General features: G+C 55.3%; 2 protein-coding genes and 1 long non-coding RNA gene across 3 annotated transcripts; 1 reads left to right on the top strand and 2 right to left on the bottom strand.

Annotated features, from left to right (window-relative positions):
* Nucleotides 1–883: 883 nt before the first annotated feature.
* CTXN1 (cortexin 1) lies at nt 884–2,492 on the bottom strand. Its single transcript, XM_081499223.1, has 2 exons — nt 2,300–2,492; nt 884–1,937 (listed from the first exon to the last, which is right to left on the bottom strand). Exon 2 carries the CDS (start codon nt 1,915–1,917, stop codon nt 1,669–1,671), a length of 249 nt encoding a protein of 82 aa, XP_081355349.1. The 5' UTR covers nt 1,918–1,937; nt 2,300–2,492; the 3' UTR covers nt 884–1,668.
* A 68-nt stretch (nt 2,493–2,560) lies between these two features.
* Nucleotides 2,561–5,243, top strand: LOC145509832 (uncharacterized). The gene is made up of 3 exons (XR_014056496.1): nt 2,561–2,631; nt 4,825–4,910; nt 4,987–5,243. It is a non-coding gene; the product is annotated as an uncharacterized LOC145509832 (long non-coding RNA).
* On the bottom strand, nt 3,056–15,870 carry TIMM44 (translocase of inner mitochondrial membrane 44). The gene is made up of 13 exons (XM_081499224.1): nt 15,805–15,870; nt 13,910–14,011; nt 12,057–12,227; nt 10,724–10,804; nt 9,656–9,805; nt 8,528–8,667; nt 8,141–8,226; nt 7,332–7,424; nt 7,113–7,237; nt 6,229–6,279; nt 4,483–4,572; nt 3,829–3,939; nt 3,056–3,551 (listed from the first exon to the last, which is right to left on the bottom strand). Exons 1-13 carry the CDS (start codon nt 15,850–15,852, stop codon nt 3,432–3,434), a joined length of 1,368 nt encoding a protein of 455 aa, XP_081355350.1. The 5' UTR covers nt 15,853–15,870; the 3' UTR covers nt 3,056–3,431.
* Nucleotides 15,871–22,895: the final 7,025 nt, after the last annotated feature.

Here is a 22,895-nt window from a genome sequence, read left to right on the forward strand (position 1 = left end):
GGGAGTGAGTCCCTGAGGTGGCCTTGGGGAGGGAGGGAGAGCTGGAGGGGGAGCAGAGCAGAGAAGGGAGCAGAGCTGGGTGGGGGGGGGCTGGGCTCCTGGCTGCTGTCAAAGGCCTCATGTTCCCAGGGGTGCTCCTGGGTCTCTCTCCCTGCCCGGCCCCCTCCATCAGCCTCCCTGAGGGTGCGGAGGCAGGGACAGGCTGGTTTGGGCTTGGCGGGGGCACCAGGTGTCCTCCCACAGCACCGCCTTCCCCCAGATCTCACCAGTCCTCTGAGAGCTGGCGAATTTTCTGTTCACGGAGCCTGTGCATTCACACAACCTTCCTTTTATAGCAACACTCAGTTTCTCCCCACACACACTGCACACGGCTCCCCCAGGGCGCACAACACTTCTCCCAGGCGGGTCATGGAATGGAGCCAGCCCACTCTGACCACGGCCCCACTACACCAGACCTGAGGTTCCTGAAGTTGATGGTGGGACGGAGGGATCAGGTCAGAGAGGTCTGGGGCTGCAGGTATGGTCACAGTGGCAGGAGGCCACGTCAGATCTCGGAGACAACCTCCAGGGCTGGCTGAGGGTGCCCCATCCCAGCTCCCTACCAGGCTAAGTCCATCAATGGCCCCCAGAGTCGCCCCAAGTTAAGGGAAGGAAGGGTGGTCTTGGCTCTTTCTGGAATGGGGGGAATTAGAGATGGTTAGCCTCAGTTTCCCAGAGCATGCATCTGGGTGTTTCTCAGCCCTGGGCAGTTCTTAAGAGTGTGCAAAAGTCAGCCCTGGGTTCAGATTCTAGCTCTGGCAAGTCACTGAACCTGTTTGGACCCGAGTCCCCAGGCCTATAGAATGACAATGCTAACAGGATCCTGAAAATACAAGAGGCCAAGTGCAGAGTCGCTACCTCAGCACACTGCTTGGCATGCAGTAAGCGCTCAATGATAGCTTTTATTAACAGCATGGGCTCAGAGGCAGGGAGGGTCTGGGGAGGAGGTTGTGGCAGAGGGATCAGGGGGAGGTAGTAGGGGAGCCAAAGAAGGGTGGAGGTGGTAACAGAGGGAGGGGCGCGCTGACCTGAACTGGGGCCTGGGTTGAGGGCAGGAGGGAACCTGTCTGCCCTCTCCTTCCGTGGAAGGAGCCACCCATCCTGGACACAGCAGCCATTGTCGCTCTTCAGGCTCTGTCTCCGGGGCAGGCCGCGCAGGGCATATTGGTATGCAGTGTCCCACCCCGTGAGCCCAGGAGAGCCTGCCCCGCGAGGCAGGAGCCCCAGGAGGGGCTCAGCATTTACGGGCGGGGTTGCGCGGGGTGGGGAGTGAGGATGGTCACAGAACAAGGAGGAAGGGAAAGGATGCGGGGGTCTCCGAATCCAGGAGTGGACAGGACACTCATGCTGCTGGGCGGCAGGACAACAGCAGAGAAACACCTACACGCTGGGGGCAGAGGGGCGGGACAGGGCAGGATAAAGGCACGAAGTGGGTCTCCGGCCTGGCCAGGAGGGAAGATGGGAGGGGTCTGAGGGGGGAGGGCTTGGACTTCTCCTCATGCCCTCCCCACTCGGGCTGCGGGCTCGCGGGGCAGGATCCCGAGCGTGATCCAGGCCTGGCGGCGCCCCTCGTCAGATCAGCCCAGGGAGAGAGACCCCGCCGAGGGCCGGCCAGGGGCGCCGCACCGCTCAGACCAGCGCGTAGTCGAACTGCCCGCGCTCGAGCGCCTCCTTGTGGTCGGTCCAGGACGAGGCGGGCATGCGGCTGTAGGGGTCGAGCAGGATACGCACGCAGCGCACCATCAGCAGCACCAGCACCACGAGCAGGCACAGCACGAAGGCGAACACGGTGCGCTGCTCCGCGTCCAGGCCCGCACCCACCGGGGGCCCCGTAGACGGCGGCAGCGGCTCGGGGGACAGCGTCCACGTCGCGCTCATGGCTCACATCGCCGCGCGCCCTGGGGAGGAGGGGCCCGCCCGGGATGCGGGGATGAAGCTGCGACCTCCCTCGCCTCCGCGTCGTCCCCTCCCGCCGCCGCCCCCCCCACTCCCTGCCGAGCCCCAGCCCCCGCCTGCGCCTCAGTCCCGGGGCTACGCCCAGGCCCGGCCAGCGGGCACCCAACTCCGGGCGTGCTCGCAGGTGGGGACGCTATGAACAAGGAGAGGAAACCCCGACCTGGCCGGTCCGTGCACAACAGGTGCGAACGCACGGCCCGGGGAGGTGGCGGGGGCTAGACCCGGCTCCCCCGCCCCACTCCCTTTGTTCTTGCGTCCCGGGAACCCCCCTCCCCCACCACCCCCGTCCCGCCGCGACCCTCACCCTGGCCTGGACCGGGACCGGGACCCAGTGCCCGGCAGCCGCGCTGTCTTCCGGGATCCGCACACTGTCCGCTCTTGGCCTCTCCGCGGCGGCCGCGGCGGCGACCCCGGCTCTGCCCACCCCACCCGCCCCTGGAGACGCGGAGACCGAGGCAGGCGAGCAGCTCGCGAGCCGGGCCGCCGCGGCTGTTCCCATGGCGACGGGGGGCGGGGCCGCCGCGGGGGGCGGAGGCTGCGCAGGGAGCGGCGCTCGCGCCCGCGACCCCGCCCCGCCCACCGGGAAAACCGGGCCCCGCCCCGAGCCGCTGCGGAGACCACCGGCCCCAAAGAACCGTGAGCACCAAGGACTTCACCCTCCCACCCCCACCAGCACTGCTAAACCTCCCAGCCCGACCTCAACTCCCACACCCCCATTCTTCTCTGCAACTGACCTCTCAGTTTCCCTGTTTGGAGGATCCCAGTGCCCCCAAAACTCATTTGGGCGCTAAAGGTCCTCTGGCCCCAGGGACCCCAACCTTCAAGTGACCTCAGCCAGGTCACCGGAAACCTCCATAGCTTTTCTTGTCATTGTCCCCCCTCACCCCCACACATACCCAGGGTAGGCAGGGTCTTGCCCGGGTAAAGCCTCCCCCTCTTCTGTTACAGCTTCTTTAGTGACCATGACCACCTCCCCATCACCACTGGGCTGGCCCACCCCCCACCTCCTCCTCAGTCCCAGATCCCCCACCCCAGTGACAGACACCCTGGACAACCCAAGTTCTCCTGCACTTTGGTGATTTATTATTTCCAAATCTCTGCTTATATACAGGATAACAAGGGCACTGTTTTAAAAAAAAAAAAAAGAGCTAAAATGGTCTGGCTGATGTGGCCAGTGGGCCCAGGCCCCACTGCTCAGTCCTGGGAGGGAGTGCCTGGTCTGAGGCCCGCAGGCCAGCAGCCGGCCAGGGGGCTGGGGGCCGATGCAGCCCCCTCCCCTCCCCGCCCCATCCAGCTGGTGTTGCAGCTGGCCTGGCAGAGCAGGGGCAGAGCTGACAGTCCTGTCCCCAGAGGTCTGGCTGCTGCAAATGGACGCCAGTTCCCTGCGTGTCCGCAGTGAGGGTCAGCCCTGGAGGGCCCGGGTATGGCTGCCATGCTCAGAGGACCTGCTCTGTGCTGGAGGCCGAGATGTCCAGGAGCCGCCAGGCTGCATAGGGGTTCAGCTCGTCCTGGTCTCGGCAGAGCGCCCACACATACAGCATTCGCAGTACCTTGTCCTGCAGAACCCGGGAAGGGTGACGGCTGGAGGCAGGGAGCACCCGGTACCCACACCAGAAGGAGGGCAGGGTGACGCTGCAGCCAGATCAGGGCTGGGAGGGAGCCGGGAGCGGGTCTGGGGTGTTGGCCTGGGTCTGGGATCCAGAGCAGAGGCTGGGACAGAGGCTGGGACTCAGGACTTGGTCAAACCAGACAGATCAGCGGCCCTCTGACCTCCACCAGGCCCAGCTCAAGGTGCTGTCCTGGTGCCCTGCCCCTCCTTTCCTGCCCACTCACCGGGTCGCCCTCGACCACTTCGCCTTTGGGGTTCTTGATCACCATCACCATCTGGGCCTGGAAGGTGATGATCAGCACTGGCCCCTGCTCCATCATCTTGCCCATGGCCAGCTGCAGGGGGCGGAGACAGGGTAGATAGGCCTCAGAGAGTGGTCCCTGGTGCCTTCCTTGCAGCCCCCATCCAGGGGCAGACACGAGCTTCAGCACCCCAGGCCTACCGCCTCCCACAGGTCTGTTTCCAGTGGGCACTTCCCAACTGTGAGCGGAATCTGAATCGCTGAGGACCCAGACAGGCTCCCTGGACTGAGGCTTTGTGGACACACAGAGGCCTCTCAGAGCCAACCGTCTTCCATACGGCTGTGGGCTCCCCACACAGTCATGGCAGAGAGACCAGTGGGGGCCTGAGTGGTCCCAACAGAGTCCCCACCTTTCTCAGTGAATGTGCAGGGAGAGCCCTGGCCTCAGGAGCCCCTGGGTCTGGGCAGCAGCACCCCTGGGCCACTAGTTGCTGGAGAATTCCCAACCCCAGGACTATGGAAACCCTTCAGTGAAAGTGACCCTACTCCTCCAGGGACAACGAGCTCACCCCTCGCAGCTGAGCACAATTCAGAGAAGCACCCTGCCCCTCCCCCTGACCCTGGAGGAGGCACTCACATCGATGTTGTCAATGTCCAGGATGCGGGAGTGGAACTGGAGCCCTAGAGCCTTGGCCTGCTGGATCGGGTGGGCCAGTTGGCTGTAGGTCTGCAACAAGAAGCCGAACATGCCCATGGGACCGGCCACCCTTGAGCAAGCCACACCAAGGCACCTGGGAGCCGGGAGCACCACACACCCCAGGCCGGTGGTGGGCTCACAGGCGGGGTTTCAGGCTTACAGCTCGTGTACCTCCCAGAAAGGGCTCCCGCGCCAGGAGTGACAGATGCCAGGAACAGGCAGGCTGGTGCCACCCTCTTGCTGGCACGAGTCACACACACTTCCCTCTCATTCCCAAGACAGCACCGTATCACCACTATTGAAAGCGGTATTAATCAGTGAGGTCGGGAACGCTCCTGGAACGCAAACAGGAACATGCTCCCAGAGAGGTAAGTTGAGGCCTCTCTGGCTGATGGAGAACATTCTCTTGTGGATCCTGGCTTGGAACCAAACGCTTTTTTCTAGGATTCATCCTGCTCCACGGCTGCCCTGGGATGAGCTGCCTGGGTCGGCCTGCTTCTCCCTGACCAGCGCCTGTGGGTGGCTCTCGGCCGCAGGCGGCCTGTTCCTCCTATGGGGGCAGACACCATAGCCCTCTGGTGCCTGCTCCCAAGCCCAGGATATGGCAATCTCACATCTCAATGGAAGACATTCCAATAGCACCCACTTTTTATGCAACTAATGGACCCACCAAATGAAAAGAAAAAAAGGTGCCAATCTGAGTTCTGGTGTGCTTTCTTAAAGATGACATTCTCAGAACGCCCTGGTATGAGTGGCTTCAACTTCAGCTGTGGCTCTAGGGGCACCGGCAGCAGCTCGAGGGCAGAGATAACCAGTCACATCCTAACAGTCCCAAAGTAAAAAAAAAAAAAAAAAACACCCACTCATAAACGCCTGCTGGATTAGTCACCATGCAGGGGAGTATTTAAAAAGAAAACCTGACATCTTCTCCTCTGCTTTTTCCAACTCGCTTGTGAGCTGGGTACAGAAGAGAATCAGCCAAAAGAGATTCTGGATTATTTAGTATCAAGAAGCTAGGGGTGAAAAAAAACAAACTCCCAGAAGACATAGGTCAGGAATCCAGAAGGATGGGGCAAGGTGGCCCTGTGGGGACAAGCAGGCTGCCAGGAAGGGATGAAGCAGATGGGGTGCTTCCGAGGCCGCCTGACCCGCCACCACGTAGCCCAGCCCTGCCCGTGGCCTGGGACCTGGAGCTCCAACTCCAGGAACAGCTAGGCCTCCTTAAGACACGCAGCTCTTACCCAGGCAGAAATATATCAATGTCTGCTTGGATCTATGTTTGAGGATCTAGCGATGAGAAAAACAGCTAATGAATGCATCCAGTGCCGCCTGTGTGGGAGCTCCGCTTTGGTGTCACCAAAGCACTCTCTTGATCCCCAAGGGATGAGCCCAGTGATGTAACCCTGGCCTCGGGAAGGGGGGCCGTGGGGCCTCACACCCCACTTGCTGGCTGGCACCTGTGACCCCCGCGCACAGAGTGAACATCTGATGCACCCCAGGGTTCTCCAGTGTCCCTTTCCAACCACTTCCTTGACCCCTGGATCCCCAGCCTGCAGCCACCCCCACCCCCGACACCCCCATCCCCATTGAGCTCTTCCTGGACGGAGCCACCAAAGCAGATCTCCTCCAAACTGTTATTTCTTCTTAGGCCTAAACAGGAAAAAAAAAAAGCCAGCGAGCACTCACAGCTTCATAGCACCAGTCTTTGAGAATGTCGAGTTCCCCAGAAATCATGGCCTAAAAAGGGAAAGACAAAAAATCAAGTATGAAAATGAAAGTGGGCTTTGGAGGCAGGGAGATATTGCTGGAGAATGTTCTCCAGGGAGACCCTTTCCTCGGCAGCCTCCCAGCCCCACCCTGGGGTCCAAGTCTGGGGAAGGGAGACCGGGCCAGGCTGGGGCGGTGAGAGGGGAGCTCCCACAGCTAACAGTGGGGCAGCCCAGGGTGGGTCCTCAGGGTCTGCGGGAAGGAAGGGGAAAGTGGCAGTGGTCAGAGGTCTGGTCCCAGCTGGGAAACTGAGCCAAGGTGGCCAGGCAGGGGCAGCCTGCCTGCCCCGGGGACGAAGCTCTGGATGGCCTGGCCCAGGAGGGATGGGGCAGAGCAGGGGCAAAGGGGGAGCGTGGGGGAGGGCTCCCAGGGTGCAAGAAAAGAAGCTGCCACAGGAACTGGATGTGGTGAGGGTCCTGGGGGGTGGGAGGCGCTGGGGGAAACCACAGAGCATGGTGGGGGTGGGGGCTGAGATGACCTCACCCCAGAGGATCCCGCCTGGGCTCGGGCTCCTGCTTTTGGGAGTTGCTACCTTTTTACCTCCTCCCAGCCCTGCCCCGAGTGTCCTGAGGAAGCTGGGAACGCAGAGGAGGGAGAAGGGAGAGGGCCCCAGGGGGAGGGGTCAGATGTTCACAGGGGACCAGGGAGTGGGGTGGCGCTCCCTGCAGTCCCACTAGGCCACGCCATAGGCCTCTGTATGGGCTGGGCTGCAGGACTCTCAGGCTCCACCGAGGGCTGGTGGCCATGGAGGGGCAGGGACGTGGTAGGGAAAAGGCAGAACAGCCTGTGGGGTGCACACCCACCTCCAGGACGTTGGGGATGATGTCGTTCTCACACTGCTGCAAGAAGCGGTCCTTGTCAAAGGCAGGGTCCACACGCAGGATCTCTGTGAGCACCTCTGACATCTCTGTCTTCGAGAACAGGCCCCCTGGGATAGCCGAGCCGGCAGGGCAGTGAGGGCCTGGGACTCCGCCCCCTTGCCGGCTCAGGGTGAGGGGATGGTCTTGGGGCGGCCCACTCACCCAGCAAGTCCGTGACCTTGTCTGTCAGCACACGGGACGCCCGGATGAAGGCATTGTCGCTCTCGTCATACTTCATCTTCATCTCGAAGAACCCTGTGGCAGGTGGCGGGTAGGGTCAGGGCTCAGGGGTCCCTTCCAGAAAGACATCCCCACTCCATCACAGCACCCCCCCAAGCACACTGGGTAACTGAGGGGGCCTCTCTGAGGCTGCTTCTTCCTCAAGAGACCAGGGCCTGTGGGCCAACCTCAGGGTGGGGGTGTGGAGACCCTGCCACCATGAGCTTGGGGGGCTGTGTGAACCGTGGGGGGCGACCTCCACTGGCAGCTGCTTTCACTGCAAAGGAAACACAGGCTTCTGGGAACCCCTATGGGATGAGGGACACGGCTCCCTGTCAGCGCAAGGGAAGCCAGGTGCCCCAGACTGGGCAGAGCACGCTGGGCCTTGAGCTGGTTCCTGGCTTGAAAAGGGGGGTGTATAGGGGCCAAATCCATAGCTGCACCATCGGGGTGGGGGTGGGGGAGGGGCGGGGAATACTCACACCTGCCTGCCCCACAACCACACTGGCCCTAGTCAAGATGGTGACCCAGCCCCGACGGCAGAGGCCCTGCTGCCCGAGATGTACTGGGTGCTTCCCCTCAGGCCTCCTGAGCCCCGCACTCCACTGCTCACACACTGGGTGACTGCCACAGTGACTGGCCCTCTCAGACCCCAGTCTCCCCCTCTGTCTGGTGCCCGCCCCCCGGGGAGCGCTCAGTGAGTGTCTCTTCACTGCCCTGCCATTGGGCCATTCTGAGATGGGGACACTCACGATTGAACACCACATTGTTGTCCCTGAAGTCCTTCCATTGCTGGTACCACTTGGAATCCTTGTGCAGCACGACCCCCAGCGCCTCTCTGGGGAAGACCAGGGAAGCCAGTGAGCGCAGCCCGAGGGCTGCTCCCACAGGGAGAGGGACCAGTCAGACAGTGTGATGACCCCGGCCTCACCTCCCGGCCTCCTGCCTTCTCATTTCCCCTGCCCATCCCTCCCCACCTCCATTCTCTCAGGGAGCCAGGGAACCTTGGGCAGAAAGAAACCCCACAAACGGACTAGCATCAGAACCCTGTGTGGTCCTCAGAGACAGACAACATTGCAGGTGGCTGAAAAGGGAGGTGGAGACAGGGCAGGAAGGCCCCTGACTGGTCTGGTACCTACTCATTGGCCTCAAACACTTTCTCTTCCTTCAATTTCTCTCCAGCGAACTCCTTCCTTTTCCGGAGCCGCTCAGGCCGCCGATAGGGCCCAGTCTGTCCCAGGACGCTCTCGTCAAGCTCCTTCTTGACAGACTCCACGCCCTGCAGAGCACAGCCGGGTGTGTGGGAGTTGGGCGACCCCCAGACACCCCCGACCAGAAGCTGTACACCCACCCTGGCTCCAGGTCTCAAGGTCACCTGCCTTGCAGGTGCAGGCCAAGGATTTGTCGGAGCCTCGGGGAGGTAGACGCTCGCTGCCGAGAGGAGACCCTGGCTATCTGACTTCTGCCCCTGACTCCCCCACTACCCCCACCAACCCCTGCTCTAACAGCAGCCCCTAGATGACCCTCACATTCTGAGGTCGATTCCCTGGAAACCTCCCTTCAGGTGGGGAGAAACCAGCAACTGGAGGGGCATTCTGAGCAGCCCCTGCCCCATGACCCCGATCCAGGCTGACCCAATCTGTGGATCCCGACTTCCCAAACCTCTGGAACCCATTTCCCTCCTGGCCCCATCACCCCAGACACTCTCCGGCCACCTGTGAGCCGCTGCCTGAGTCCTCGCTGGTGGCTGTGCTTTCAGGATAAAACCTGAACTCTTCCGTACGGCCCCCAGGCCCCTGCAGTGGCTCTGGTCACACCCAGTTGCCCCCGGTGCCTCCAGCTGGCAATGCCTGCTCCCCTGGCCTGGAGCCATCCCCGGGCGCTCCTGTCATGTTACTCAGAACTGCCTGCCCCTTCCCTGTCCCCACGCCTCTCCTGTGATCCTTTGAGAGCAGCAACTTGGACCTTCTCTCCTGTGGCCCTGTGGCCAGCAGAGGGCCCAGTGTGTGGTAAGGTCTTCACGGAATGAATTCAGGACCTCAAGTGACCGGGAGCGACAGTCTCGGGGTTCTGGGCCAGACCTAAGAGTGTCAGCCACTGACTGCGGGCTGGAGGCTCTTGGTCTGTTAACCCGTAGCTCCCTAGGGGCCGTGATTTGCCCAAGACCATCCAGCTGGGAGGGGCTGAGCCCAGAGATGGGAACTCCCGGGGGCTGGGAGCAGGCCAGAGCCTGGAGTGCCTGTGGGCATGAGCCCAGCCCAGCTCACCTGGGAAAGGGCTTTGAAGGCAGCAGTCCGGCCAAGCTTCTCCCCGCCTTTGGACACTGACTCGGCAGACTGCTTGGCGGTCTTGGCTGCTTCTTCCACACCTTCCTTGATTTTCCGGCCAAGGTCACTTTTACTGACTTCGTCAAGACTCTACTGAGACGGAGAAGGAGGAAGTGTCAGCACGGCACAGGCTGGGGGCTGGCAAGAGCTCCCCCAGAGCTAAGGGCCAACCAGGCCAAAGGAGGGCGGGAGCAGACAACCTGAGCTTGTCTGGCTGGTGGAGCTGCAACTGGGGTATGTGTGTGCTTGAGAAGGGTACCTATGACTCCTGGGGCACTGGGCCTGGGCCTGGGGGCACGGAGCAGACAGGAACCCCAGCCCTCCCAGGATACACAGGAGCGGCAGCCATGGGTAGCGGGGAGGCAGGAAGAAGGTGAGGAGGTGTGCATGGAGCTGGGCTGGCCTCAAAGCCCTGCCCCTTTCTCCTGGAGATGCAGGAGACTGGGGTTCAATCCCTGGGTTGGGAAGATCCCTTGGAAAAGGGCATGGCCACCCACTCCAGTATTCTTGCCTGGAGAATCCCATGGACAGAGGAGCCTGGTGGGCTACAGTCCATGGGTCACAAGACTGAAGCGACTTAGCAGGCAGGTCCCTCTCTTCAGCCCAGGAGAACAAAAAAATCAAACAGAAGCAACAAAGAAGAAAGCCCTCCAAGAAAGTCACTCCCACCTCCACTCTCACCTTGGGGCAAAGGGCTCCCCTCCTGTGCTAAGGAGGGAAGAAAAACATCCTCACTACACCCCCCTATTTGATTGTAGCACAGAGGCTTCTAATTTATGCAGGCCAGTGGGCAGGTCTGACCTCGCCCTCCTTCCTGAGGGCATCCTGGACTTTATCTCCGGAAAGCCTCTGGGGCAGACAGGCTGCTCACCACCCCAGCCTACACAGTGCTGGCTGCCAGCTTCTCCTGCGGCTCCCAGCACCGGCCCCCTACTCCTCTGCCAAAGGTGAGAACAAACGGGCCCTGCAGCCTTGGCTAAGAGGCCCTGTGAGCCCTGAGGCCATTACCTCCTTGACGGTGCCCGTGATCTCCCCCAGCTTCTTCCTGATCACCTCGCTTGTCCGCAGGGTTTCTGATTCAATGGTTCTCTAGAGGGAAGGACATTGTGTCTTTGTGTTGTGATGCACAGTCCAAAGCAGCATTTGCTCAGCAGTCCCTTCCTCCCCAGACACCTCTGCTTCTCTTACCCCTCCCCCTCAGCCTGCCCAATGGGTCCCTCCCTTCCCCCCAGGGTCCCTGGCTACCCCCCAGCCTGGCATGAAGCCTGGAGAGGGACCCTCCTGAGCACAAAGCCCCAGACCCCGGATCTCTCTCTGGGCAGCAGCAGGTGAACTCGCCTATCGGCTCATCAGTGATATGTTGAGGGGGGTGGTGGCGGTGGGGGGGGTTGCTATTCCCACTCTGCCCCCACCCAGGCATCCTGCCCCAACCTCAGCCTCCTCTGCCCCCAGGCAGCCCCTCAGCCCACTCCTCTTCCTTAACGACAAGGAAGGGCGTTCCTCCATAGGGTGGAATCCCCCACAGAGAGTTTAGCAGAGACTCAGAGGGAATAGGCCTCACTGCGCCCGTGGCCAGGGATGGGGGGTCAACACAGCAGAACACCGAGGGACCTGGGGCATCTGGGGCAAGCGTCCACACCCCAGGCTCAGCAGCCCACAGGGGAGATGGCGAGGCTCTGCATCCGTGCAGAGCCCTTGCGGGCAGCAACATAAAGGGGCACAGGCCTGTTCACAGGCAGCTGAAAGTTGTACGGGTGTTTCCATAGGCTCTAATGGAAAAACCCAAGTTTTTGGCCAAGCGACCATGTAACAATTACACTAGCCCTGGAACCCACTTTCTACCCATTTCACTCAGAGGCCCTCCAGAGTACGCATCTCAAACCTAGTGCCTGAGAGACCTATGGAGATGCAGATTCTTCTTTTTTTTTTCCTTTTTTTAAATTATTTATTTTTAATTGGAGATAACTGCTTTACAATGTTGTGTTGGTTTCTCCTGTAGAGCAGTGCGAGTCAGCCATAAGTATACAAATGTCCCCCTCTCTTGAGCCTCCCCCACGATGCAGATTCTGACGCAGGAGGTCCAGAAAGCCCCCCGTGTGCTGGTCTGTGTGTAGAGGATGCCGCAGGCTCCCCGCAGACCAGGAAGACTGAATGGCTCCCCCCGCCCCCTTACTCCCCATCATCAGGGACCCTGACAGCCGGGGCACTGTGCTACGGGAATTTCTGGCTCCAGGGAGCAAGTGAGAGGTGAGAGGTGGTGAGGTGAGAGAGGTTAATCAGTGATTAACGTACTGGGTTGGCCAATAAGTCTTTTCAGAGACAAGTCACGAAGAGGACTCACATATTTCCTCCTGGCTTCCTGGAGCGCATCTGACTCTTCCAGCTTCTTGGCCTCGTCTCGGAACTTTTTTATACTTTCTTTCATTTCTTTGTTTTTGGCTAATTCCTGTTTGATGTTATCGAGCAAGCCGGAGAGAAAGCCTTTTCTGCTTCCAGAGGAATAGGATTTGGACTAGAAAGGATGTAGAAAGAGACAAAGGTTTTTTTTTTTTTAATTTTCTATTTTCTGTTGATACAGGTTTAACAATGAAGAGCTCTCTCTTTGCAGAAGAGTAGAAGAGGCATATTAAAAAACTATTAGGTGATAAACTGTGGGGCACCCAGGCGACAAGATATTATTCAGCAGTAAAAAGAAATGAGGCCAGGGACTTTCCTGGTGGCATAGCAGATAAGAATCCACCTGCCAATGCAGGGGACACGGTCCAGGAAGATCCCACATGAGGCCCTGCTCCATGCAATGCCCTGCCCAAGACATGGGCTTTGGGGTCAGACACAGCTGGGTTTAGATCCCGGCTTCTTCTCCTTAGCAGGCTTAGGAAAGAGAAAGCTTCAAAAATGATTGTGAGCGAGTGACTCAGGTCATGGAGACGTGGCCTTGTGCGCTTGGCTGCTCCCACTTCTGAGGGTGCGTGGGGTCCACCACCAGGCCTGGGGACTCACCCTACCAGTTTCAGGGGCAACAGCCTCCCTGGCTGCTATCGAGCCCCAGCAAAAGAAGCGGAAGTCTGGGTGCTGCCCCAGAGGTGGGGTGGCCAGGCCTGGTGCTGGCAGGCAGCTGTCTGGTCCAGATGGGTCCTGGCCAGCCCTTCTCCAGGGTAAATCCAGGTTCCAAGAGTGTCAGGGACTGCATCAGCTCACAGCAGCCCCAACCACTCACCCCAGGGCTGTGGACTGGGTGGTAGTGGTGGGGGGCAGGGCAGATCAGAGATATGGACAACTAATGGGAAAGACATGTCCCACACCTACAACAGCCCCAGGATACGGCTGGGGAGACAGGCTGGCATAGGTAACTAACAGGGCTGTGCTGAGACTCAAAAGGGAAGAGAGGGTGTGGGCTGCTCAAGCATGTGGAAGTGGAGTCAGTGTGAGGTTTGGGGCTTTCCTCCCCAAGGTGGTGAAACACCAGCAGAAGCATGGTTGAGGGGGAGTGAAAGGGAGGGCAAAAGCTCTAGAAAATGCTGTTTCTGACAAGCAACATCAAGAGTAAGAGAGATATTGGGGCTTCCCTGGTGGTCCAGTGGTTTAGAATCCACCTGCCAATGCAGGGGACATGGATTTGATCCCTGATCCGGGAAGATCCCACTTGCTGTGGGGAAACGAAGCCCTGGCGCCACAATTACTGAAGCCTCTGAGCCCTAGAGCCTATGCTCTGCAACGAGAAAAGCCTACACAATGAGAAGCCCGTGTGGCAACTGGAGAGTAGCCCCCACTCGCTGCAACTTGAGAAAGCCCCGAGTATAGCAACCAAGACCCAGGATAGCTATAGATAAATAAAATTACACAAATTTTATATATATGAATTTTATAAAAATATAAAAACTAACATTATATAAATATAAGATTATATAAAAACAAAATTTTGAAGGACCCAGACGTGCAACCCAGTGAGGGGTGCATTTCAGCTCCACTACAGGGATCCCACTCCACTCTGAGAGGCAGGAGCCCCACCCCCAAGTGTGCCAAGCACTTCCAGATACCAAGAGCACCAGGCCCACTGGGCTCTGTGACTCCAGAAGGCCTGCCCATCAGATGCCCCAGCAGTGTGGGCAGCATCCTGCAGGCCTCTTCTGTCACCTATGCCTGACTCTCACACCTCCCCTTCCAGCCAGCTCACTTACACCTTGAGTCACTCACCAGGGTCAGCTCTCCACTAGGCCAGGGCAGCTGGTAGGTACCATGGGGCAGTGGCACTAGATTGTGACTGGACAGGAGATGGACTCCACTGCCAACACATCTCTAATCGAGGAAGAAGAGATAAAGATCCATTTAGACCAGAGGGTGATGAGGAAGGAAGGAAATAGGCCACCTAAAAGAGTAGGGATTGCCTGAGACTCATCTGATGATTTTTATCCCCTGCCACCTGCATGCTTGAGGCTCAACCATCTTCTCAAATTCTGAGAAGCCAGTGGAATCTGGTAGAAAGAGAAAATCTTGGAACTGTACCTGCAGGGCCCACATGTACCCTCCTGACTCTGAACCTAGGGGAAACCAGACAGGTCCTAGGAAATGCCAACCTATGGTGGAAGAAGGCTAAAGGCTAAATGTGCCAGTTTAATTTAAGGCCTTAGTCTGAAAATGGGCATGCTGAGCCTTGATGCTGGTGGCAACCAGTCTTCTCTCACCAGCCTTCTCTACTTCTGCCGGCCTTGCAGGACCAGAGGCCTGGGCTTTCAGAGGTGAACACTGATAACCTACTGTCCCAGGCACGACCCTACAATAAACCTACCATGTCCTGATCCAGGGTTGGGATGTGAGCAGAGCAACTTAGGGAAGTCACCTGGGCAGAGAGATGCCGCTAACCTCATGTGAAAGGCATTTCTTCTCTGACCAAATGATGAACTTAAGCTCCAGGAGGGAAGCTCCATGTAGGTCCTGTTCAACGCTGCATCCTAGCACCCAGCATGGTTAGTTACATGGATGTCAATGACCTGACAAAATTACATTTCCATTTCTACAATCCCTGGGCCTCTCCTCATCCTGTTCCATGCTTCCTGTCTCTAGGAACTCTAAGCAACATACAGACTGACACAGATGTTATGATCTCCTATAGCTACTCAAGAGTAACTCTTGAGTTACTGAAACTTTTGTTTTAATTGCTTTGTTGTTTTCTTCTTCTAAATGCCTACAGCCATTGATCCTCAAGCCACCGATGTCAGCAGCAGTGTGAAGTTGAAGTGGATCGCTGTCTAATTGGAGAGGAAAACCCCACAGGAGGACGCCTGAAGGTGGCTCCTCTTTCATCTTGTGCCTAAATCCAAACATCTGTACATGCAGCCTTCAAACCCTGACTCAAAAGACAATCAGTCCAGAAGAAAAGCTCTGCCCTGAGTCAGAAACACCTTGTTTCTCCAGACACTCAGATTCCTGTGAGATACTTTTCTTCCTGACCTGAGCTTTGGGCCAGGTCAGCCACCCTACTAGCTCTGAGACTGTGGGCAGCTTGCTTAGCCAAGTCTGAGCTCCCAGTTTCCTAACCTGTGAGATAGCATCAAGTAGTAGCAACGTGAGTACTATTTTCCCAATGCACTTTATACGTCTTGACCCCCAAGGCATCTGTGAGCCCAGATTCTCATCCAGGGCGACAACTACCTCCCGTACTTTCAGAGGATTAGGAGGAGAGACGGAAAGTGCTCCCGGTCGCGGACCCAGCATACAAAGCCGAGCCGTGACTGTCACGGTTTTCTGCCTTTTCCTCGCCACTGTTTCTCCACGGAGCGCCACAGTCACCATTCACTCCTCGGTCCACGTGGGGTCAGCCAGCAATGAGGGGCGATCCTCTCCCTGCCCGGTTCCATGCATTACTGCCCCCGGCCGGACAGTCTAGGCTCCCCCGCCCTCAGGCCTAGCTCCAGGCCCCACACTACCGGGTCCCCGCCCCGGCCTCGGCTGACCCAGGGACCAAACTCTGAGTCTCTCGCGGAGCCCAGGGAAGAGGCAAAGAGGTCAAAGACCTCCGGACAGCGAGATCCTGAAGGTCGCGGGTCCGGAGCTCCCTAGTCCCCAACTCCTGGCCCCGCATATATGCTCACCCGCGGGCAGCGGCACCAGCCTGCCCGCAGCGCCGCCGCCGCCGCCATGCTGGAGGATCCCGTGTGACCTTCTCGGGGCGCGACTCGATACCGTCATCCGCCGCGTCTGCCTGGTAGGGTCTGGGCCTGGGAAAATCAAGACCTGGGGGCGGGGTTTGTGAAAGGAAGGGCGTATCATTGGACAGGGCTCCCAAGGAAGGCGGGGCCGTGGAGGGAGGTCCACAATAGGGGCGTGGCCTTACAGGGGGCGGGAGAGTCCTAGAGGGCTAGGCCTCTGATAGGGCAGAGTTTCAGAAGAGCGGGGCCTGTGACTGGATGTGACCTGGGGGGCGTGTACTTCTGTGTGGCAGAGACATATGGCTGGATAAGAAAGCGAAGAGGCGGAGCCTGAGGATGTGGATTCTGTCGCGAGCAGAGATTTTCCTACAGACAACCCAGGGTTCGTGTGGCCGAAAAAACCGGTGCAGAGCGACACACCTTAAGAACCGATTCAATTGGGTTCTGACTGAGTGACCGATGGGCCTGCCCTTTGCCACTGACTCTGACTCACTGACAGTGACTGACATTGACTAACAGACGAGCAAGTGAGTTGCTTCAAGAGCAAGAGCGAATGAGCCCACATTTGTACAGCACTTTCGGAAGGCACCTGTTGGTTTTGGTTCAGAAAAGGAACGGGAAGCTGAAACCTGGGTGGGTGTGAGCCACTCTTCCCTCCATCCATTTGATGTGAATTGATACACCTGGCCCAGAAGAAGGTCATGCCTCTGTCACGTCAGCGTCCAGATGCTATTTTCCATTTAGAGAATCCACCACCAAGTGGCGGTACCTGGACATGGTCATGCAGCTAGGAAGAGGTGGTGTGTTGGTAGTGTTTTTCAGTCTCTCAGTCGTGTCCGACTCTTCCTGACCCCATGGACTGCAGCACGCCAGGCTTCCCTGTCCTTCACTATCTCCCAGAGTTTGCTCCAACTCCTGTCCATTGTGTTGATGATGCCATCCAATCATCTATTCCTCTGTCAGCCCTCTTCTCCTCCTGTACTCAATCTTTCCCACCATGAGGGTCTTTTCCAGTGAGTCAGCTCATAGCGTCAAGTGGCCAAAATGTTGGAGCTTCAGTTCAGCATCAGTCCTTCCAATGAATATTCAAGGTTGATTTCCTTTAGGACTGACTAGTTTGATCTCCTTGCTATCCAAGGGACTCTCAAGAGTTCTCCCGCAACACAATTCAAAAGCATCAATTCTTTGGCGCACAACTTTCTTTATGCTCCAATTCTCACATCTGTACATGACTATTGGAAAAACCATAGCTTTGACTACGGACCTTTGTGGGAAAAATGTCTCTGCTTTTTTAATACGCTGTCTAGGCTTCCCTGGTAGCTCAGTTGGTAAAGAATCCACCTGCAATGCAGGAGACCTGGGTTCGATCCCTGGCTTGGGAAGATCCCCTGGAAGAGGGCATGGAAACCCAGTCCAGTACTCTTGCTGTGGACAGAGGAGCCTGGCGGGCTATAGTCCATGGGGTCTCAAACAGTTGGACACAACTGAGTGACTAGGCACAGCACAGGTCTGTCATAGCTTTTTTCCCAAGGAGCAAGAATCTTTTAATTTCATGGCTGCAGTCACCATCTGCAGTGATTTTGGAGACCTAGAAAAGATCTGTCACTGTTTCCACTTTTTCCCCATCTATTTGCCATGAATTGATGGGACTGGATGCCATGATCTTAGTTTTTTGAATGTTGAATTTTAATTAGGTATCATCTAGATATCTAAGGTTGTTGATATTTCTTCTGGCAGTCTTGATTCCAGTTTGTGATTCATTCAGCCCAGCATTTCACATGGTGTACTCACTGGTACCATGGGGAGAGTTAATGTATGTTGCCTTTGCCCTATTGAAACCTTTGCCATTACTAAAACGGTGATAAGGTCTATGGGACTTGGAAGGGAGGCAGCTTACACTCCCTGGCTTCAGGGTTGGACAGATCTGCGTTCTCTGTCCTTCAGGAGCGCCACCTGGAGGTGAGAAGAAGTGTTGAAGGCTTCCACTCGGGCTTTGTTGGAAATGCCTTTCTTTGAAGAGGAGCAAAGTAGTTAAGAGGTCGGGATATACAGGTTTGCTGCTGAGAAGGTCTAAGGGTTTCTTAGTTGTAGTTGAAATCATGGAGTTAGACAAGGGCACCCAGAGAGAATATGTCAGGTGGGCACATCAAAACCCCATAGTCAGATGGAGGAAGAAGAGCCTTTTAAAAGAGACTGGGCAGGACTGGTCAACAGGTCAGAAGAGGACCTGGAGGGGCTTAGAGAAGACAGGTGGAGGAAGCGGTGCTGAATGCAGCAGAGAACTAGGCCAGGTAGACCAGGCCAGAATGGTATCCATCAGCTGTTGCACTTTGTAATATGGAGGTCCCTGAGGAGAGAAGCTAGAAGGTTTTGGTTGAATGGTGGCTGTGGAAGCCAGATTTCAATTGGCTGAGTCTTTCCTTTTTTACAGAGGTGTGCTGGAACCAGATTGGACTGCCTGGCAAGAGCCAATTGTCAAATTTTCAGGAATTTTGGAGCTAGTTGTTAAACACAGTCATTATTTTAAAATTGATTGTATACACTTACGATCAACTGGATTATATTAAAACAATGGTAATAAATTCTCAAAACTCAACACTTCTCATTATGTCCCTGTCTATGCTACTGAAGTTATTTACATATATCTCTTCCGTAGGCTGGAAATACCATATTAGATGTGCTATACCTCTTACTAATTCTGTCTTTTTTTCCAAAGTAATGGTTTATTTGCAGGGTGCCACATAGGGGAATGGGAGACAAGTCCCAGGTCCATATCATCCTGGTCACTGAGTTAGGGATTCTTTTTCATATTTATTTTTATTTATTTAATTTGGCTGAGCCAGGTCTTCATTGTAACATGTGGGATCTAGTTCCCTGACCAGGGATCGAACCTGGGCTTCCAGCATTGGGAGCACCGAGTCTTTGCTACTGGATCACCAGGGAAGTCCTCACCAATTCTGTCTCTAATGCACCACATTAGTAGCCTGAAATTGGCCATGGTGGGAGTATTTACGCCATAGGAATTGACAAATGCTACAGATCGAGAACTTTCTGGTGTGTTTGGAGGGTCAGTTATTAAATGTTTAACAAGCACACAGAGAAGGAGAACAGAGATGCCTCTGAGGAATCTTTGCAGTGCTTAGAAAGTGAAATGATGATAGCTGGAGGTTCATATGGGGTAGAGTGAGGGTGCTTCATGTTTTCCCTACCTTTTCATTTTGAAAATGTTCAAAGCTACAAAAAAGTTGCAAGATTAGTATAATGAACACTCATAAACACTTTACCTACATTTGTTTTGCCACATGTGCTTTAGCATTTGCTATGTACATGTGAGGGTTTCCCAGGTGGCGCTAGTGGTAAAGAACCTGCCTGACAATGCAGGAGACATAAAAGATGCTGGTTCAATCCATGGGCTGGGAAGATCCCCTGGAGGAGGGCATGGCAACCCACTCCAGTATTCTTGCCTAGAAAATCCCATGAACAGAGGAGCCTGGTGGGCTACAATCCATGGGGTCACAGACCTGGACATGACTGAGCATCTGAGAACTGATTGTTGATTTACAATATTGTGTTAGTTTCAGGTGCACAGCTAAGTGATTCGGTTATATACATATATATAATTATTTTTTTAACAATTCTTTTCCATTATAGTTTGTTACAAGACATTGAATATAGTTCCCTGTGCTATACAGTAGGTCCTTGTTGTTTACTTATTTTATATATGTGCTCAGATGCTCAGTTGTGTCTGACTCTTTGTGACCCTATGGACTATAGCCCATCAGGCTCCTCTGTCCGTGGAATTTTCCAGGCAAGAATACTGGAGTAACATTATATGTATGGGGAAAAAAGGACTACTGGAGTAGGGTGCCATTTCCTCCTCCAGGGGATCTTCCCAACCCAGGGATTGAACCCACATCTCGTACAACTCTTGCATTGGCAGCTAGATTCTTTACCACTAGCTCCACCTGGGAAGCCATTTTATATATAGTGGTGTGTATCTGTTAAGTCAATACTCCCAGTTTATCCCCCCACCCATTCCCTTTGGTAAGTGAAGTTTGTTTTCTATGTCTATGAGTCCGTTTCAGTTTTGTAAATAAGTTCATTTGAACTGTTTTTTAGATTCCACATATGTAATATCATAGGTATTTGTCTTTCTCTTTCTGACTTACTTCACTTAAGCTCTTCTCCAGGTCCATCCATGTTGCTGCAAGTGGTATTATCCCATTCTTTTTATGACTGAGTAATATTCCGTTACTTATTATACATAGCATAGCTTCTTTGTCCATTCATCTGTTGATAGGCACTTAGCTTGCTTCCATGTCTTGGCTATTGTAAATAGTACTGCTCTAAACATTGGGATGCATGTGTCTTTTCAAATTAGAGCTTTTGTCTTTTCTGGATATATGCCCAGGAGGGGGATTGCTGGATATATGGCAACTCTATTTTTAGTTTTCTTAAGGCATCTCTATAGTTTTCCATAGTAGCTGCACCGATTTACAATCCTACCAATGTGTAAGTTTGTAAGTTTTTTCCACATCCTCTCCAGCATTTATTATTTGTAGACTTTCTAATGATGGCCATTCTGACCAGTATGAGGTGGTACCTCATTGTGGTTTTATTTTGCATTTCTCTAACAGCGATATTGAGCATCTTTTCATGGGCCTATTGGCCATCTGTTTGTTTTCTTTGGAGAAAAGTCTGTTTAGGTCTTCTGTAGCCCAGGCACAAGGTTAACAAAGGTAGAAAAGGTAAAAGGGAAAGGATCTTTGTGATTTCAGCTCCCTGAGTAGACCTCGGTTACAGGGTCGCCAGCCTTGTCTTATAACTTGGTATGTCATTGGTGATTGTGCCTGATCTACATGTTCCTACAAAGCAAATCAGCAAATCGTGGTCTTTTGTCTAAGCCAACCAGTGGGTGGTGTTTTGTTATAGCTGCCCCAGCTGACTAAGACAGTCAGTTTTCCCAGATGGCAGACTAACCCCAGGCTGTCTTGAAACCTTCCCAATGCTGTCAGATGAGTGTGTGTTACAGTCGACCTGGCACGGTCCACCAGTGAAGCCAGGAGTGGAACAGGGACCAAGACACTGGGGAGTCACCCTTTGTGGGGAGCATCCAGAAAACCCATGCTGGGTAGTGTGTGCACTGAGACCCCAGGAAGGGCGAGGTTTGGAGCTAAGATGATCACAGAAAGACTCTGTGTTATTGCTCTGTAACAAATTACCCAAAATGTTACGGCTTAACAAAGAGAAGAAGGGTGGTTGCCAGGAACTGGGCTTAGATAAGCACCATACATGAATTCTAGAACTCTGGTATACAGCCAGCTCAATGCCTGCAGTTAGTCCTCTTATACTGTGCACTTACACATTTCTTAATGCTGGTCCACTGGTTAGGAAGCCACCTTGCAATGCAGGGGACACAGTTTCCATCCCTGGCCTGGGATCTAAGATTCCACGCCCAGCTTCTGCTGCCCACGGACCTCCGCCATCTGTCTGCCTTCTGTCTGGCCTTCTTCCCACTTCTGCTCCCCCTTTACCCAGCTACCTCTCTTCTGCATCTTTTGTTCTCCTTCCCCAGGAATAATAATAGCTGCTGGCACTGACGGCACGCCTCCCCTGTTCCAGACAGCGCGCTAGGCTCCAGGAAGCAGCTTCTTATTTAGTGCCAGCCCACAAGCCCCCAAGGCGGATGCTATCATTAGTCTTCTTCTACAGACAGGCACCCACAGCTCGCAGGCAGGGAGGAAGCTGCCCACATCAACCATGTCAACAAAGAGAATCTAGCTGGAGAGTTAGGGCCGAGCCTCTGGCCCAGGTCACAGTATAGACCTCCACCCAACAGCCATGGCCGGGCTGGGTGATGTGAAAACCAAGGGCTGTTGGTAAGGTAGGATTTGAATCCTCCTTAAAATCTGTGAAGCTGGCACTTCCTTTTCTAGTAAGGAAGCAAAGGCCTCCAGAAGTTGATCCACTCAAGGGCCGGGATGGGGAAGTCGAAGGCATTTGAAAGAAACCAAGGGCAGTTAGTGACTTCCCTGGGGGTCCAGCGGCTAAGACTCCATACTCCCAATGCAGGGGGTCCTGGGTCGATCCCTGGTCAGGGAATTAGATGTCACATGCCACAACTCAGAGTTCGGATGCTGCAACTAGCGATCCTGAGTGCCGCAACAAAGACTGGGTGCAACCAAAAAAAGATAAATAAAGGGGCAGCTAGTTGGGAAAGCTTGCTGTGGGGCCAGTGCCAGCAGGGGTTGGAGACAGATCATGGAAGTGTCGGGGGAACAGGAGAGCCTGGCTGGAGAGGATAGGTGGCGACCAGATCACGAGGGTTGCCTAAGTAGGAGCACTGGGGAGCTTTAAAGAGGGCATGGCAGGGTGCCGCGTAAGCCATCCAATCACTTCTGTTTTGTGGAAAGATCCCGAGGCTGCTGTGGTTGCTAGGAGACCACAGCATCCCAAATGAGAGGACCAGCAGATGGACCTGTGGAAAAGCCAGAGGTCAGGACGCTCAGGATTCTGGGTTATGGAAACCTGTCTTTTATGGTGCAGGTGGCGGGAGGGGCACACCAGGCTGTCAGCTTCCAGGCACGGTGCAGGGAGGTGCCTTTGGCTGTGCTGTGCAGGGCCCTCAGCAGGTAGTTGATAGGGAGGGGCTTCTAGCATCTCCAGTGGTCCTTAGGGTCCTTCATCCTCTCTCTTTGGAACCTCATCTCTCTTCTCATGATTAATTGCGCCAATCAGATTCCATGTAGACTGTGGGTAGAACAGTCAGATAGTAGATGCAGAGCTTATAAGGCAATCAGGTCTTTCAAAGAACGAGAACTGGGACTTCTCAAATGGTCCCTGGGACTTCGAAGATGATCCAGCGGTTAAGACTCCATACTCCCACTGCAGGGGGCGTGGGTTCCATCCCTGGTCAGGGAACTAAGATCCTGCATGCCTGTGGACAAAACACAACCACCCCCACCCAAAACCAAATACATTTCCAGGGTAAACAAAAGGAAAAAAAGAAAAAGAACCAGGCCTGACCTCTTAGC

The sequence above is a fragment of the Giraffa tippelskirchi genome, chromosome 6 (genome assembly GCF_054371585.1).
Source record: "Giraffa tippelskirchi isolate mGirTip1 chromosome 6, T2T-mGirTip1v1.2.pri, whole genome shotgun sequence".
Classification (NCBI taxonomy): Eukaryota; Metazoa; Chordata; class Mammalia; order Artiodactyla; family Giraffidae; genus Giraffa; species Giraffa tippelskirchi.